The sequence below is a fragment of the Ammospiza nelsoni genome, chromosome 1, assembly GCF_027579445.1.
Source record: "Ammospiza nelsoni isolate bAmmNel1 chromosome 1, bAmmNel1.pri, whole genome shotgun sequence".
Taxonomy (NCBI): Eukaryota; Metazoa; Chordata; class Aves; order Passeriformes; family Passerellidae; genus Ammospiza; species Ammospiza nelsoni.
Genome location: NC_080633.1, coordinates 47,984,020 through 48,003,015, shown reverse-complemented (window position 1 = coordinate 48,003,015; position 18,996 = coordinate 47,984,020). Strand labels below are relative to the sequence as shown.

The 18,996-nt window shown below is 43.8% G+C and overlaps 1 protein-coding gene across 2 annotated transcripts in view; it reads left to right on the top strand.

The window, feature by feature from the left end:
- Positions 1–18,262, top strand: part of AOAH (acyloxyacyl hydrolase) — an 82,326-nt gene extending 64,064 nt beyond the window's left edge. For both annotated transcript variants that reach the window (XM_059473383.1, XM_059473377.1), the window contains exons 17-22: positions 3,477–3,649; positions 5,989–6,047; positions 6,128–6,187; positions 7,700–7,796; positions 11,597–11,673; positions 17,899–18,262. In XM_059473383.1, the coding sequence (XP_059329366.1) occupies positions 3,477–3,649; positions 5,989–6,047; positions 6,128–6,187; positions 7,700–7,796; positions 11,597–11,673; positions 17,899–18,027 (595 nt within the window). In that variant the 3' untranslated portion in view covers positions 18,028–18,262. The remainder of the gene's footprint in view (positions 1–3,476; positions 3,650–5,988; positions 6,048–6,127; positions 6,188–7,699; positions 7,797–11,596; positions 11,674–17,898) is intronic.
- Positions 18,263–18,996: the final 734 nt, after the last annotated feature.

Below are 18,996 nucleotides of genomic sequence, written 5' to 3'. Positions count from 1 at the left end.
GTTACTGTGTAGTTGCCCTGGCTCTGATGTACCTACAGAGGTTACAGAGGATGCCGAGCATCTGATGGGCTTGACTTTAAACCCAGGGCTTGGCAAATAAAAATCTCTTCAAGGACAGCTCTAAACTGCAGTAATACAGCCTTCCTGGCCTTATCCTGTATTTTGGCTTCAAAAGAGGGCTGTGTGCTGAGCATACTGGAGACACAGCTCTTCCCAAAGCGCTGTTAAAATGCAGGTATTTCATCCCATGCGAAGAGCGGGGCAATGAGTAATGGGGATGTTTGTAAAGGATAATGAAATTGGCAGCCTGTGTTACACATTCCCTGTAGTCTCCACACCGTGGTGTCCAAACAGGGGGGTGAGAAAAATAAAGACAGATGGCAATGGTATCTCTCAGCCCACTGAGGTGTGAATAGGGGATACAGAGACCTAGCAGAAAAAAAAAAAATCAGACAAGAAAATAATGAGCACCAGAAGTCTCAAATGCTGCACAGTTAATGCAAATATTGGTTGCATTTTGGGTATGGCACCATTTCTCCAGCCTCTCCTTCACACATCTGCTCTTATGGCATCTGCAACAGCAAGGTGGCAGCAGCAAAGCAGGGTGAGCAGCAACCCGCTGTGAAAGGAGCTTGTACAAAGTGACACCAGTGCCAGCAAGAGCATTGTGCCCCTTCATGGTACAGCTATCAGCACCAAAGAGCTGCTGCACCCTCCTGCCCCAAAAACAGCGTCTGAGCAGGCAGCACCTGTAGCCCTCATGCCCTGGGCATACCAGCCCTGTGCAGCAAGCCCAGGGGAATGAGGTGAGGGTACCACAACAGGCCCTGGGGCTCACCCAGGCACCTCGGAGTCCTTATGGCAGAGCCAAAATTGAACATTCCTACAAGGTTGCTTTCTTCTCATTCGGATTTCATTTCATAGCATGGCACAGAAAAGAAATGTGAAGACATATCTGCATGACTTCAACACTGCATGACAAGGGAAAGTGGAATTATGAATGTCATATTAATTTTGGCTTGTGCTGACATGTTTACTTGTGGTAGAGGCCTTACACCAGATCAGTATTTTGAAATCAAGTGCTGCAACACCTGTAGGCGAAATGAAGTAATTTCAGAGCAAATCCACAGTCTTATCTCAAAAGTAGCTTGATTTGGTGGCTGTCACAAGGATAAACCTGAATCCTAATGCTGTTTTTCAGTTCTCCCTGCTAGAAAGTCTCAAACACTTCAGCAGCACATACTGCATTAAGATAAATTTCTGGGCCCAGGAAACTCACCCAATTATTATTTTGTGTGCAAAATGCAGCTCACTGAAGAATCCCAAATCCTTCTAAGGGAACATCATTCTTCCAACAGGATTCAGCATCCATTTCCCCCCTCTGAATCTAAACATTTTGAACGCCTCAAGACAGAGCAACAGTGCTTTGGAAATCTTCTGCTTCTGTGGTGTTCACTGACAAGGAATCTGACCCAATTCAGCTTGCTCGGCACTGCAAGCATCAAGTTTGCCCTTCTCTTACCCATGGGAAGACAAGAAAGAGATGAAAGGACTATCCTAAGGAAAGGACCTGGATGGAGCCTTCTGGCTGCTGATTGCTTTTCTACAAGCAAAGAGCACAAGTAAGAGGACAAAATGTGGGAACCACCAAAACAATGAGGGTGGTCATTAGTGCAACCTTCTTGCTTGGAAGGACATCCCCTGTCTTTCTTGACCTCACTTTCTGAACACCTTGTTCAGCTGGGCCACACCACCAAGACAGAATGAAAACCTTCCCAAGGTGGATGGATCCTTCTCAGTTTTGTGTTGCTGAAATGGCTCCTGAGGTATTAAAGACTCTTTTTTCCCAGTCCCATGACCGAAGAAGAAGTTGAGATTCCTCAGCTCTGACTCTCAAGGTTGTTTATTTTCTCTTATGTAATAAATTATTTTTCTGACCCGCTGAGGTCTGTCTGTCAGGTCAGTTCATGGCACACTGACTGTCCTCGGGGCAGTGTTAGTTTTTATACTAAAAACTACGTGTATTTTATTTACAATAATTTTCCAATACCTATCACCTATGTTAGACAGTGTGTCTCTACTCTAAACCAATCCAAAAGTGCCACCATCACAGCAGAAGATGGAGGACAACAAGAAGAAGAAAGACAGGACACACCCAGATTCCTCCATCTTGCCTCTTGAACTCCCATTCTAAATCCCCAAAATTCTACTTTTTCACTCTGTGATAAATTCACTATCATTCTACTCAAACACTTGTGGCTTGTAAATCATCACACAAAGTTGGTAATTATCTCCATGGGTTAAAATCAAAGGCACAGGTGTCTTTGACTCCGTGCCAAGGTCTCTGGGCCCCCTGTCAGGGTCTCGAGTCCTCCAGAGCAGCCAGAGGAATGTCCTGGGTTCCGACAGATCCTCTCTTGATGGGATGGGACAGCCTTCACAGGGCTGTGTCCCCCCTTGCTGCCAGCCCCTGCTATGGACACGTGCACCACGAGAGTACAGCAATAGCTCTCGGGTGGGAGAGTGCGTGATCGCTTTTTCTGTAATAAAGTGGTTGCTATAATAACATAACTAGAGCAGTGTTCTCCAGGCAGCCTGGGGTGGTTCTGCTTGTTTGTTTTTCTTATATAAATTGAAATGTATTTCAACTTTAGGATTTAATTTCCCCTCACACTCCTGCAGCATTTACAGCTAAATAAAAGAGGGAAAGGATAAGCCTGAGGTGAGGAATCTGCATTGAAGAGGTTCACGCCTGACAATGAGTCACAAAATGTGGGCATTCAGTCCATGTGGAACACTGACACAGCTCCTGTACCCCAATGGACTATTTTAATCTTAGATATCACCTTTCTCCAGGCTCACACATTTTCCAGGCCCTTCTCCTGCTCTCCTGGAGAGCTGTAGTAAGAGGTGTATGACATGTGAGAGACAAAGCTACCTTAGATATTCCTACCTTGCATAATCAAAGAGCATGTTGAAGGTAAGGTATGTACAGGAACCCATGGGGAAAGAAGTCCTACATTCACCCAGCTGTGATGAGGGATTGGTTTTGCATTACTTCTTTGCTTGCTTTCTGTCTTCTTCTGCTTCTTCCTCACTTATTGAAAAATAACTGCTTTGGTGTGATTTTTTACCTTGACACCCAAGCTTTCTTGCTTTTACTCTCTCTGTGATTACTCTCTGATGCTTAGCTGCCCACTGAGGTTAACCCACAACTGGAGTCCACTCTATGAAAAAGGGATTGATTTGTCTGTTTTTAGCAGAAAGATGGGGTATGCTGAGGGAGGGAGGTTTTTATATCACATCTGATTTTGGCAATGACAAGTGAGAGACATCACAGCATTTTCCTAATGTTTTATTCAGCTGACTTAATGTGGAAAAGCAGCAGACAGAGGAATTGACTCTGTTTCAGGTGCCCTTTTGGAGACACAGTATTCCTGACACAATGTCCTGTTGGCATCCTCTCTCTCCTTCAGGGAACGTGACACACTGGCCCACATGACCACACCCAAAGAAATGCTCTCCAACGTGGTGCAAGCTCTGCGGTACCTGGACTCCCGTCTTCCAAACGGCAGCCACGTGATTCTAACAGGCCTGGTGGATGGTCGCTTCCTCTGGGATAACCTGCACGACAGATACCATCCTCTGGGTAAATCTGGGGTGCTGTGGGTTCCTCCTGGTCACCTCCCCATTCATGTTGGCTCTCTCCCTGAAAAATCTATGAATCCATTGATGACTTCAAGCAAACCTGACAGAGTGGAGGAGATCTGAGAAATATGAGGCAGATATTGGCTGTGCTGCAGAAGTAGGAATGACAGCTCTCACCATTCCCAGTGTAGGACAGGATAGACCCCTGTTCTGACGGTTTTCCTCACAAGCCATACCCACCCAGCTCCAAGCCAGGCTCAACACATTGTTTTGGTGGTGTAAACAAGCTGTTCTACCGCAGTCTTGGCCCAAAATTGTGGCCAGCCTGCCTGCATTTCTTCCTGATTGTTGTTACAGGTGGAGATGGGCATTTGGTTTACACTCACTGACTGGTGGATGTTGTATTAAAACTGGATGTGGACCAAGGCAAAAGATTAAGTCAGAGGGTTCCAAAAGACTTTTTTTTATATTAGAGAAATAAATTTTCTGCCAGCACTGGGTGCCTAGCACTACCTCCTACACTAGCTATATGTGATGATTGAAACCTCATACTGTGTGCAGGCATGTTTTGGGACATTCCCTCAGAGTGTAAAGTGCTTTGGGGCATTTTTTTTCAGATATTTGGGGGCTACCTTTGGGATCCTGTAATCTCAGAGTGTGAATGGCACAGTACCTCTGACAATTAACAGAGCACTCACTCCTTGGCTTTCTAGACCAAAAGCATGTACTCACTTGTATTGGAGTAAAAGAATCTTTTTTGAATCTGACAGGCAGGAAGTTGTTGTCATAATAGTTCTCACCAGCAAAAAGAGAGAGAAGCTAAATCACATCATTAAAATGGTAGATTACAACTTCAGATGATTTTGGCAACCACTGGGTAGCACAGCTTGCAGCTGTGTTGTGGTTTCCCCAAGGTTCCCTAGTAATTACCAATGGGTTCACATCTTTCCCATTTCTATTTCTATATTTTTCTCTCCTAACCACTATACTAGTACCAATTTTAAAAAACTGAGGAAAAAAAGAGAAAAATCTTACCCCTTTCAAGGCAGGGGAAGCCTGTCATAATTAATTTTTAGTCACATAGAACCATTTCTTCCCTTGAGCGCATGTTTATCACAGCGACAGTTCCTCTGACTAGGTATCTAATTATCACAGACAACACGTAGCCAAATCAGGAGTGATTAACTATAGGATCAGTTGGAAAATTTTCAGAGGGGCTGATTTGCCTTGGAGGGACCCAATTAATCCTAAGCAACACGTTTTGCAGCAAGGGATCCCTTCTGGCACATCCTCCAACAGGCTGTGAGCAGTTTTCCCCATTTGGCTGCCACTCAGCCATGACCAGACATCAGTCTGTCTTTCTGCCAAATCCCTGGTCCCCACAACAGCCCATCCCAGGGCCTGATGCTTCAAGCTACAGGAATCTGGAACATCCAAATAGCCAGAAGTGCTCCTAGATCTTTGAACTCCCCACCTGTTGCTTTCTGGGCAGCTGCAACTGCTGCTGGGTGATGGGCAGCTGTGGAAAGGCAGGAAACACATCTGTATCAGGGAGCCACTGCAAAGCAACCTGAGAAGCCCACTTCACTTGGGGGAGGTTATACTTGGCAGTTCCTAAAAACAACAATAAGAAATTCCTATTTCAGTACTGCAGAAGTATCAAAGCCTGATGAGATGACCAGTGTACTACAAACAATAATGCAACTAATACAAAAAAATGTGTCCATTTAATTCTCATCGTAGTTGTAGTTACCAAAGAAGCAAAAAGATTGAGAAAATGGATCATTTTATCAGCAAGTAAGGCTATTGTATAGCACAGTGAATTTTATGGAATGTTAGCTGGGTGTTTGACTTGGTGCTCAAATTTCCTCACCCACACAAGCACATACACTTCCCTCCATGACAGCAAAATTGTTTCTCCCTTTTAAGGCTAACCTCTGCAAAGTAAATGCAAAACTCAGAGTGTATACAGGCAACCTTCAGCTTTGCAAACCCTGCATTTCTTTGGTGGCTGAGAGACAGGTTAATGGGAAAATATCAGCCATGCACTTTGGAGGCTGGCACGGGCTGTGATGACTAACCCCACACGTGAGACAAGTCACCCATGAAAAGCAGCAGAGGGATGCAGCAAAAGCAGGTGTGGGGCTCTGCATGCTGCAGGGACACGGGCACCTTAGCAGGAAGGATGCCTTGATGCTGCCACCTCTATTGCACCCCAGCTCTGGGGGTGGGAGGGTCCCCTGGGGGTCAGGGGTGTAATGCACAGGAATGCACAGGTGTGCAGAATGAAGTCACATTTGGCAGTCAGGCACACGATGTTTGGCTCTCTGTGCTTTGCAGGACAACTGAACAAGGATGTCACCTACAGTCAAGTCTACTCTTTCCTCGACTGCCTCCAGGTAAGGTCTGCAGCTGCAGCTTAGGATCCCCCCTTTCATCCTGTTCTGCTGCTAAAGCCCCTCTCCTCATGCCTGCCCAGGTGAGCCCCTGCAGCGGCTGGCTGACCCCCAATGAGACCCTCAGGAATCTGACCTCAGAGGTAAGTCTCAATGGGGCTGCAAGGGCATCACCCCACTCTGCCCTGGGCCTGAGGAGAGAAGCCAAATTGCCTCAAAGGCAAGATGTCAGCACAGGTTTTTTTCTTCCAAAGGTGAGGAGAAGTTGTGGAAACATCCACACTTATTCTTTCAAATGCCTTTCAGGCTCTGGGAGGCAGCGTGCTCAAGTTAAGGGATTTGTAAAGGTACTGCTGTTACAACCTCTCAGATACCCAAATTTATGCTCAAGGGATGTGATCTCCCTGAGACAGAACTGTTCAGATTCATGTTCTTTAAGAAGAAAATGTGCCTGATAAGAAAGGAAAGGCTTTGGAATCATGTGAGCTGTTGGTATGACAAGCCAGCTGCATGGATTTTTCTGGCTGTAGGATCAGGTCCTGAGAGCAAGAGCCTTACCCTGTTTTCATTTGGGATTTGTGCTAATCTTCCTCAGACACATTTCTGTGGACATAATCACCAGATGGTGTGACCAGGGAGCATCCAGGCTCAGTGCAGGAATGGGAATGGACAGAACAGAGATGTCTTAAAACTCACCCTAAAAATCTGGCTGCAGAAGTGAATGATACATAAAAACATGGTACAAGCTGATTTTTAATCCCAGCAATCCCCTGCAGCCATGTAAAAGGAGCCAGTAACCAAATGTCATCAAAGGTGTCATCTCTGTGTATGGTTGTATTAATGTTTGCATTCACTAAATAACCTTAATTTCACCAAAGCTTACATATGTATTTCATTTTATGCCCTGTCCCCCTTGACTTCAGAGGAGGCCATTAAGTAGATTCCTAAACCTTTGCAGGACTGCAGTTTATATATTCATACCCACAATACAGAACATAGAGTACATGTAACTTCTGTCCATGAACAATGCATATGTCTGCAGGGTATGAATTAATCATTCTGAGCCCCTGTCTGAAACTAATTGTCTATGTTATTATCCAAACTGCACAATTTAAATATTTAGGAGATCCTGATCTCTGTTATGGCTGCAGAAATTACACTGGATGGATCAGGCAGACACTCAATGGTGGTAATTTACTCTTCTGAAAGTAAGGGTGGAATTTAGTCTGCATAGATAAGCATTATCACCCCCAACTTAGTAGTGGCAAGGATAATAGGAAAAAAGGGCATTTCTCTTGTAGAAAAGTTTTGATTTCCTTAAGAAAGAGCTTCAAAAGTGAGAAACAGAATATTTATATAAGTGTAGAGGCACTACTAAAAGCAGTCTCCAGTGAAATAAATATATGTTGTAACAAACTTACAAAATCAGCTGAGGCTTCATTGCAGTCTGTGAGGATGAACTGAGTACTCCAAAGGCTGGTGGTGCTCAGGCAAGTCCATGTTCTGATGAAGAGCCTCATTTCACCTCTGGTCCCCCAGAAACAAGGTCAACATTAGCTTTCAAATTCTTGCCTGCACATCAGTGACAAAAGCTGAATCCACACAAAGCAACATGAATAGCAATGAACAGTCATTACATCGTTTGATTTTTGCAGAGAGCGTTACAACTTTCCAATGTCCTGAAAGAAATAGCAAGATCTGAGAAATTTGCCAACTTTGATATTTTCTACATGGATTTCCCACTGAGACAAAGTAAGTTGTTTTTTACCCTTTCTCACAAAGCTTTTGCTCAAGTTCTGGCCTGCTGACATGCTCCTCATATTTTGGCTCAGTACCACGAGAAGGGCAATACAGTCAGTCAGCCTAGGTGACCCTGCTGTCAGGGCTGTGGCCAAGGAGGTGTCCTTAATGCCAGCTTCTCCTGGCTTCCATGGCTGGGGTAATCTTTCCTGAGACAAGATCCCACCCCTGCCTTGGGAACCACAGCCTCCCTGCTGGTCCCAGGATAGACCCACCACCCCAGTGATGCACAGCACACTGGCCACTTCCTCTGGGGTAGCAAAGTGACAAGGACAAGAGATGTGCCTCTGCTGAGAAGGCCTGCTGTGTGTCCACTGCAGCTTCTCAGGCTGATGAAGAAAAAAAGAAATTTCAAACCATAGTGGTCTGTAAGATTTGGTTTTATTTCTGAAAATTGCTTTTATAGCAGGTTATCTAGGCTGGAGATGTATACCTGCAGCAGTCAAAGTGGTCTTCATGAGATGTAGTTTACTTCATCACTGAGTGGGCTTCATGCTGCCTCCTGTGGGCTGAGCAGTGCCTTGGGAAGGAGATCTTTCATCAGCCATTTTCCTGCCTCACTAACACAGCCACACTCTCACTGTTACCAAAAGTAGAAGCACCTCTCCCAGGATTAACTGGCATATTTCCTATGTTTCTTTATGTTTTTTAAACACCTACATACTACTGTAACTTTTGACTTGAAGAGCTTACAAAACTTGTCCTTCCGTGATCTGTAGTGACATTAGTTAAGTGCATTACCTAAATATTTTTCTTCTGAAACTGACACTTAAAAATAAATTAAAACATGTCATTATGCATGAGCATGAACAGACAGTGTCCCTGTGGGACTGGGGACCAACACCTGTCCCTGAGTGCCTGAATCAGCTCTGCTTACCTTGCAAGATGCACAGGGTTCCAGCTTGAGGCAGCACCCAGCATCAGCTCAGATTCATCACAAGGAGAAACTCATTCCTTCTTTTTAAAAATGAGGATCAGCATGAGATGAGGCAACAAATTACATGAGATGAGGCATTGAGTTGGGCAACAAATTACAAGTAGATAGATAGTGAAGGGAAAGTAGGAAAACAGCTTTTTATTTCTATATCCAGCCTGGATCTCCCATGTTATAACTTGTCTCTCCTTCTCCCAGTGGGCACTGCTGTGAAGAGTCTGGCCCCATCCACGTTGTCTTCCCACAGGCTATTCCCTGGAATGGACCATCCCTGTTCCTCAGCCTCTGTTCATGGGGCAGGAGCTCCAGCCCTCCCCACACTGGGGCCTCTCCCAGATAGCCTGAATGCTTACATTCAAAAAAGAGTATATAATAATTAGGGAAAAAGCTTGATCTGCATTTCCTTGTTTTTATGTTCACATAGAGAGGTAGTTCCATGTAGTCCTTATTGAAAAATTTTGTCTGGGGACTGTATTTTAAATCTCAGCATGCAGACATCTAAATCCAAAGCCACAAAAGGATAGAAGCACCCTGTCAATGCTTTAAAGTGTATTTCTCTAATGCCTCTCCCCAATAGTGCTTAGCTGTCCTTGAAAGCACAAAGCTGCCACAGCACCTAAGATTATTTAAAAAAAAAAAAATCCTTTTGCAGCCAAATCCCATCAAAATTCACAAACTTATTTTATCCTACATGACCCAATTCAGGAAGCTGGTTCTGGGTCTCATGAAGACCATATGGAGGAGGAGGAGGTAAAGAAGTGAGGATGGGAGAGGCAGAATTTCTGTCCAAAAGATTTTGTCAGAGAGGTGGGCTCCACTGTCAAGTTCATTCTCGTAGCACAGAGTTTCAAGGGTGTCCAAGTCTCCTGGTGGCTTTTGCCTCAGCTACTTAATATTTAACAAGTCATTAGGATTTGGAATGAACTACCTGCTGGGTAGGCAAATTACTTTAATAAGTTAAATTACTAACTTTAGTTAATTTATTTGCTTTCACAAAAGGAAACATCTTAATATAATTTGCTGTTCTTGATTACATTGCGTTAAATAAATGAAGTAAACAAAATCACACATGCATATACAAACATCAGCTTTGAAAGACGCTTTGCAAAATTTCCTGCAGCCCTGGAGCCAAGGATTCGAGCTTGCCGTCAGGAAAGCTGTCAGATCACGAGTGTGCTCAAAAGCCAGCTAAGGCTGCTGACCTACTTTTCTGGTCTCTTTCTGAAGGAAGCAGCAAATCCTCCCCTAAACTCTCCAGACATCAAATATTTAGCAGTGGTTACACACTGGGTACATAGATTTCAGGCTGGCCTGGGCATACATATGTACAGAACAGCTCCCTGTTTTCTCCGAGTAAAATTTGAATATATTAGCATTTATTCCAGATTTAGGTGGACACTCAAACTCACATATTGACCTTGACTAAAGAAATTAGTGGTTCCTTTATGAAGTAGTGCAATAAAGAGGGGGATAGGCGTTGCTTGTTATGCCTTTTCCTTGATATGGATGGGAACAAGCTCTAGTCTGGTCCAGCCAAGGCAGCAGGCATCCCTAAGACAAGCTCTGGACATACTCAGCTGCTGGGTATTTGCTGTACTGCTCTAGGATTTTTGGAATTCAGGTATAACAGTATAAATTGACCTATCTTGATACATATCTTCCTCCTCTGCTGTTTCTGGCACTGGAACAGTAGTCTCTCTACAGATAAACTACAAATGTACTAAAACACAGTATACAGCCTTGTACTCCATGTACAATATCACATATAAGGGGTTGGGTAAGTTCACTGTGCATCTGTATGTGCACTGCATGGTGGAATCTAACGTAAATATGTGTTATGCCAAACATACTGCAAGTTTGAAACAAACCTACAAGCCCCATGTCTTCAAACAGGTTACTTTGGGCACTGCCTGAAGCATCGCAAGCAGGTTTCTACAGTCAAAGCAGGAATATCACCTTTCTGTGAATTAGAGTTAGCATGGGGACCCAGACATCACTTTTTGACACAATAGTCAGGGTCCAAAAACCAGCAGTGAGCCCAGATCAAGCTGTGGTGCTTGAATGGAGAACATTTTCCTCCTGACAGGATGCTTGCATAATGCTATTAAGAATTCTTAATCTGTCATTATGAAAGGAATTATTGAATTTACAGTCTGTTAATGCCATATCCACTAGTCCCATGTTTGATCACTCCACAGCCCTTTTGAAGAGAGAAAGCTTTTTACTTCTCTAATGGCTCCAGGGCTTACAGCACAGCATCATTTGCATTGAATGTCACGCTTATGTAATTCAAAAGGTTATTTTGTTGGAGTTGAAAAAGACCACTTGGAAGATTAGTAACCAAAAATGACAGCCTGTTCATGCAGATTTCAGCCCATGTGAATATTCTGTTACTATCTCTTTCTCTAAAAAGTGCTGTTTTCTTTATGTCTACTTTTTCTTTTGCACTGCTGAAGATGCAACTAACATGGGAAACGCAAAAGTGTTAAATCAGTACTAAATAATTTACAGCTTCACTTGCTACAGCATCCATCTTAGTAGGGAGGGAAAGTGAATTGTTTTACAATCATTTATGTTCAAAGCATTTCCTTGCATAAATATCGCAGAGGGAAAAAAAAAATAACAATAAAGGCCTAAATACTGCCCCAAGGGGAGGGGATTGTACACACTATAGGCTCTGACAACTCTATGTGAATTATCATAATCTTCACGCAGAGCTGTCCTGTGCCAGGGATGCTTTGAGGAGGAGGGGGGTATGTCTCTGGGCGGTGTCTCCGTGCTCATGGGTGATAAATCCCTCTGCTTGTGCCCTCTGCAGCGGCCGAGGAGTGGCACAAGATGGGAGGCGAGCCCTGGCAGCTGATCGAGCCAGTGGACGGCTTCCACCCCAGCCAGGTAAAAACCCGGCCCCAGGAGGTGGGTGGAAGCAGGTGGGATGGGGGAGCAGGTGGGATGTGGGATCATGTGGGGTTCCAATGCCTATTGCTGCCCCAGACATCCAGCTTGCATGCCACAGGGATGCAGATTTAGGGAATCTGTCTGCTTTGAAGGAGAGAGATACTATTCCCTAAAGAATGATTTAGGTTGGAAAGGCCTCTAAGATGATGGAGGCCAACCATTAACCTAACACTGCCAGGTCCACCCGTAAATCCTCTCCCAAAGCAGCACATGTTGAATACCTCCAGGGATAGTAGTGCACCCACTTCCCTTGGGAGCCTGTTCCAGTGCTTGGCAACCCTCTCCCTGAAATCATTTTTCCTGATATCCAATCGAAAACTCCTCTCCAGTGCAGTTTGAAGCCATTTTCTTATATCCTATTAATTGTTTCATGGGAGAATAAACCAACCTCATCACATTTTTTTAGGCTGTAGAGAGCACTAAGATCTCCCCTCACCCTCCTTTTCTCCAGGCTAAAAAACTGCTGTTCCCTCAGCTGCTCCTCAATAAGTCTTGTTCTCCAAACCCTTCCCCAGCTCTGTCGCTCTTCTCTGGACAAACTCCAGCACCTCAATGTCTTTCTTGTTGAGAGGGACCCAAAACTGACTGCTGGATTTGAGGTGCAGCCTCACAAGTGCTGAATACAGGAGGACAATCACTGCCCTGGTCCTGCTGGCCACACCATTGCTGATACAAGCCAGGGTGCCTTCTTTGGGCAATCTAAATGACAGCTGTAGCCCCAGAGCCAATATCTCTGATATTTCCGATGGCTGCACTCTGCTCTGAGTCCTGCAAGGAGTCTGCCTCTTTCCCTTACTAACCAGTATCGTGGCCAAACAGGTCTTAATGCACAAAAACTGATCCTTGCCACTTAGGCTGGCCAGCTGCCTGCCCAAACACCCGTGGGAGTTTAGCAGGATCAGGACAATAAGGCAGCACTGCAGAAACCAGACAGGCCCCCACCAGCCCTGCTGCTGCCCTGCAGCCTCTGAGCCTGAAGATTTGCCTGTCACAGTCTGGAACAAAGATTCTTTTTGAAGTTATACTTTTAAATTGCTTCTGCTCAGCATCTACATCTTATTACTTTTTCACTTGCTTGCTTGGCCTCCGAGGAAGGGTTGAAGGAGAAGGTTTACAGTCTGTTTATTACAGAAATAAACAAAGGGGAAGGAGAAGCAGCTGCTCCACTCTAAGTCCTTGCTTGGGTTTGATAAACTAGTGTGAGGCTGCCTGGTTCCCACCATGCTCGCTTCAAACTAGTTTTTTCCTACAAAAACACATGGAGAGAGCATGTTCTGCACTCAGCTGCAAACAAAGCCGGTTGGTTTTCTATACACTACCTGAAGGTGTCACACACCTGTGCAGAGCAAAGCTGCAGTCAGTCTCCTTTGCAAGCAAACCCCACCACTCAGCCCAGCCACTGGCAGTGCTATTTGGTAGCTCTCCCTGCTCAGAATCATGGGGGGATTTTATGGGCCAGTTTTATGTGGTGGAATAACGCCCTGCATATGTTGACTCCAGCACCTTCATCTCCATATGACCCAATGTGATGCTGCTTTCCACACTGGGAAAGAGCAGTCAGTGGAGAAGCACTTTCACAGGAGTAAGGTGCAAGCACTGGTGGATTCCAGCATTTCAGCAGCTTCTCCATTGACTGTTGTGTCAATTAAGCTAGGGGAGACCTGCAGGGGGAAGTCCAAAGGGAAAATACATGCTTTAGGTGCTGTCTTTTACACTCATGTTAGTCACTCGGGGCCATACAGTGCCTTGCTTTGCCTTGCCAAATTACAAGATTCTCCTGTTCAACGAGGGACTCCTACCTAGCAGAAATTCCTGCCTCTCTACTTTACAAGTACCAGGAGACAGCTGCATAAAGGTATGAATTCACAGCCTGGGGATGTGGAGAAAGTGTGCCTTGATTTTTTGCTGCAGGCCTTTTGCAAGGAAGCAATTGGAGAAAACCTGGCAAATGAAATGAGAGTAAAAACAGTGATGAAACAAACCCCATTCCCAACCCTGCCATCTGGGGAAACTGCAATACAATGTCTGGAGTGCAGTGGAAACTTTTGCATTATTTTCTTTGCATTATTTTCCTGTCTTTGCCTGGCCTAAGGTTGTCCTGAGGTTTCTTATAACCCCCAGCACCAGGCCACAATGGTCATATCACAGATTTTCATCCAGCCTCCTGCCCACATGCTGTATCCCACCAGCAGCTGCAAGGTAGCACAGAGTTGAAGGCAGCAACTATTTAACAGGATCCTTCCTAAGCCACAAGAAAATTACCAAAGGACATTGAAGGGCAGCTGCAAACCTGCTTGCAGCCCCCAGAGTGCTGAGCTACAGGATGCAGTCAAGCACTGCCATATTTCACTCCCTCTGGACCTGGCATCCTGCAATGGTTATGATCTCTCCCTCCTGCTGCTTGCATGATGTTAATGCTTTTATAGGTACATTTTGCCTTACAGTCAAGGTGCCAGCTGTAGATATGCCTCACTTCAAGTGAGTTATTGTCCTCATAGGTTTTATTAATTAGCCTTATCCAAACATCCACCATTGTAAATCCATTTTTCTTTTCCTGTTAGAGAAGTCTGTTATCAACAACATACCACTGTTTGGACTGAGATGTAGCACTCTGCCCCAAGAGTAACTCTCTTAATAAATAGAGGAGGAAGTGTGAGCAGAGACTGCTGTTTTAGAGTATTCTTAAGGAAGATGATAAACAATTCACTCACTCCTCATACAAGTTTTATTTAAAGTTTTACTTTCTCCTGGCACGAATGCCTCTGGCCAGGTGTGGTTTTGTAGCACACAGAGCTGCCTAGCGGGAGAGCATTGATTCCATGCAGCTTGTCAAGTGAAAAGAAGCTCTTGCTTCCATCCCTGCAGCTATTCCTCACACCTCACAGGCAGCTTGATAAGTACAACAGATAAGATACCGAGCCAGCACATTTCTGCTGAATTTTCCCTCTGTAGATATCGAAGCACCTGACAAATATTTTCCAATTTTTAGATTGAGAAGCACTCCAAGGAAAGCATAAACACCTTAGCTCTTGCCTTCATTGCAAAGAAATTTTGAAGTGTAGGATGAAGGAACCACTCTCTGTGCCCCTTTCAACCTAAGGCTGAGCTGACAAGTTGTGATCACTAGGTGATCCCTAATCAGTGTGGTACAGCAATGGACAGGATAAGGTGGTGTCTGTTGTCAGCCTCTGAATTTCATCTACTGTTTATCCACTGTATCTTTAATTATTAAAAAAAAAAAAAAAGTTGTCTGCTGGTATACAGAAGCAGGTGTTAGCACATATATCCAGGAGTCCAGAGGTCCAAACATTCTGGAGGGATGTGGGAGGGAATTGAACCTTTGTAACTAAAGCTTGCATACCTTGCAAGGAAAAGGAAAAGAAAATAAGAAAAAAAAGGCCACACTTGCCCTGTCCCATAAGAGCTATGGCACTTTTTCATGCATTGGAGAAAGGCAAGGCTAGGCACTCAGGCAGGAAAAAGTGGCCCCCATGGTCCTCACTCCAGGCAATATTTTATATGAAAAAATAATGAAAGATGGGATAAACACCAAGTATTGATTTGTTGAGCTGGGCCCAGAACCACATTCTCTTCCTGTAAATTTCTTGTGGGAAAAGGGTTTTCCTGCATGTTTTTTTTTTAAGTTGCAAAACAGGAGGGAGCAAACAAAACATTCATAATTGGCATTTCAGTAAAGTTTCAAAGCTAAAATTTACCTCCCTAAAGTTTTTTCCATAACACCCAGGATGGAGGTGGAAGAAATACACACTACTTACTTTTAACACCCAAAATCAAGTTGATTCACTCAGTCCTCCCAAGTTCCTTCTAGAGTATTTTTGAGACACCATTCCCCAAAGTCCAGCTTGGTTGTCCTTGGAAAAAATCTGACTTTCCCTTCCCAGTGACTGTAGAGGGAGCCCAGGGATTTTCTTCAGCATCTTCTCCTTACTACAAAATTTCACTGCAAATCCTTGTGAATGCCAGATGGCTTCAAGGACACCACTTCCCTCTAGAACAGTCGATTGCTTTGTTTGGATGACAGGGCCATGCATTTCAACAGGATCCTGTATAAACAGCTCCATTTCTTGCTTTTATGATGTTTCCAGAGAGAATGCAAAAGCCCTGAGCATCACAAAATGGAACCAGAGACGCTTGGAAGATTCTTAATGTTTATGTACAGGCAGGAAAGCACAGCTTGAGTGTGATTAGCTTCTCCCTTTTTCTTCCTTAAGTCATAGCAAAGCACGTTCCAGCCAGAAATAAAGTGGAAAAGCTGAAGTGATGCATATCAGATGAGTTGGGTATTTACACTTGGCTGAGAATCATGCCTATCACCTGTTTGGTGCAGAAGGGGAAAGCTGATAGCCAGAAGCTGCTGAAAAACCACAGCTGCCTCCCAGTTGCAGTCACCCAGAGCTCTGTGAGGAATGGGTTATACTTCCTTTAAAAACTTGCTTAGGGGCTGTCATCTTCACAACAACAACAACAACAAAAAAATTGCAAAGCTTATAAAAATTATACCACATCTCAAAGTACAAGAACTCTGGAATTTAAAAAAGACCTGCAAGAAAGCAATTTTCAGAGTCACAAACCCTTCTCTGTCTGCTAAACTACTCATCCAGAATTAATTATTGAAATCATCCGGACATCAAGAAATTATGTGTGCACAGAACCTAATTCAATTTAGGGCAGTCTAAGCACACATACCTTAAATTAGAGTCAGCATTAGTCTGAACACTGCAGAGCATACCTCCAGTGGTACCTTTGCAAAGGATGCAGGGTTTTTTAAACCACCTAATCAATTAGCCAACCCCATCTTTCCTGCTAAAAACACACATGGAAGGCTTAGGGAGGTTTGTGAAGGAGGTTTGGAGACCACCATGCCAGAATGGACCACGCTGACAGGGACAGGTCTCAGTCCTCTGGCTGCCATAGGGCGTCCCAGAATAATGTTTGATCACAGAAACTTCAACCAGGAGAAAACCCTCTAATGAACCAACCTCCACTATCCCTCTTGCCCCAATTCCTTCATTAGCTTAACAAAACTTTGAGAGACCAGAGTCTAATAGCCTCCACCCCACAAATATTACTCTTTGTACATGAGCCCTTAAATAAAAGAAAGATATTTGTCTTCCAGCCCATCATTAGAGCTTCTTTTAAAGCACAGGATTAAAAAAGTAGCACATAAAAATTCCCTACAGTCTCCAGTATCTTCCCAAACTCCAAAACAACAGTACTCAAATAGTACAAAAACTCACCTTGACCCTTAAAAAAAGAAGGTTTTGTTAGCCTTATTTAAACCTCATAATTGCAATCAATATCAGTGTGTTGAAAAGTTTGGATTGAAAATAAAGTTCCCATATAGGCCAAATATTACTGCAGGTCAGGAGTACAATAAAAATGCCTTAGAAGGGTGTAAAAACTTGGACAAGGGAGATTCAGGCTTTTCTCTCTGTCCCTTTCTGCTACCACTGATGTTTTTCACCCTGGCAATACAGCAGATAACATTTCTCTTTGGTACATAACTTCTAGGGCAAAAACCTCTGTGAAAGCTGAAGGGAGACTGATATTGAGGAGAAAAGCTATTCTATCATTTCTGCAGGTCTCTTGGGAAAAAAACTCTGAAGACAACCCAGTAGCAGGTGCAAACTTAGAACATCAGACACAGTTAGTTATGAAACTAGAAATAATTTGGCCTCTTTTTCCTCAACACCTGTGGTTTCCTCCCAGGAGAGCACAGAGAACATTTATTAGAAGCACCAAAGGCATTTGGGAGCATGAATCCCTTTGGACTTGCAAGAGTTTTATGCATTATACCCAGGTGGTGCTTTTGACATACTTTCAAAATTTTTCACTGGGGAAAAAAAAAATCAGATTTCAGGGCTTTTAAATAGCAGTTTATGGACTAGACACCATAGGCAACAGGAAATGGTTGGAGACAGACTATCATTATTAGACAAATGACAGGTCAGGGAGTTGCAGATATATGGCCCTCACCCTATTTTTACTGTTCAGAAGGACTTAGACCTGCTCAAGGAGCTGGAATGGGGTATTTGCTTTGGTTAGGGGTTACAGTCCATCACATGTTTATACTTATGGTGGGGTCTTCTAAACTCTGGCATTATAGAAGCACAAGAAATTGATAGCATTTGTGGTTTGCAGATTGCTGCAGCCCTTGGAACAGGCATTACCTGGCAGAAGGCACTACATGAGTGGCCTCAAGTGCTTGGCAAGGAGAATCCATTCAATGATCAGATTGAGGCCATATTCAAAGATCAAGGTGGACACTGACTTCCCAACTGCTGGAACCCTCACACGATTGATGACGGCGCTTCCACGAGTCAAGATGATTAAAGACACACCCAAAAAAGGGGGGAGAGCAAGTTATCAGAGCCAGTAGGAGTGAACATAACACAAGAGAATTCTTTCCAATTTGTATCCCACCTGCACAAGTAGATAATGCTTTTTCTGTGGAGCTACAAAAATAAAAATCAAGGGATAGCTGCCAGCTAGACCATTTATTGGACCAGTTTGAAAATCCATTCTTTTTTTCATACACAGCAAACTCCTACCCCTACCTAATCTTTTTTCCTTCTGCAGAACATTTCTAGGTTTTCTATTTGTAGTGTTTCAACAGTTAATCTGATCCCAAAAGGAGAAGGGGGGCCCCAAACTCATTATGTTGCTATAAATTGTGTGTATGTAATTGCCTTGACTGTCAATACATTATTTAGCTGCTATTTGCTTATTAAAGTGTGCCAGGAATCACAAGGCACTACAATTTTGATGTGCCTGGCAGCATCAGCACAGGCTGACTGAGCACAGGTTCTCTTCCCCCATTAATAAGATATTAGGTTGACAACACTTCATGTATTTAAAAAGCGGGTTGCTTTTTCAACCTGTAATGTATTTCTGCTTTTTTTGCTCTCTAAGAAAAATAATATGCCCAGTCCTATGTCTTTTACAGGCATGGCCAAGGGAATCAGTGAAAATATTGGGCAGCCCTTACTTCATAGGCAGACTTGAAGATGGAAAATTACTGCATTTTTTCACCAGTTTATCCAATGCTCTTAGCAAAATAAATATTTAAAATCAGAGACAGCTCTACCCTACCTGCAACCTTATCGATGATGGAGGGATCAGAGAGCATTAAGTGGCAATAATTATGGGTGAAAAAGATGCAGTAAATAGCAAGCATTAACATGACATGACTAAAACACCCCACCAGCCCAAAGCTCAGGTAGATGTTCTGCTCCTTGT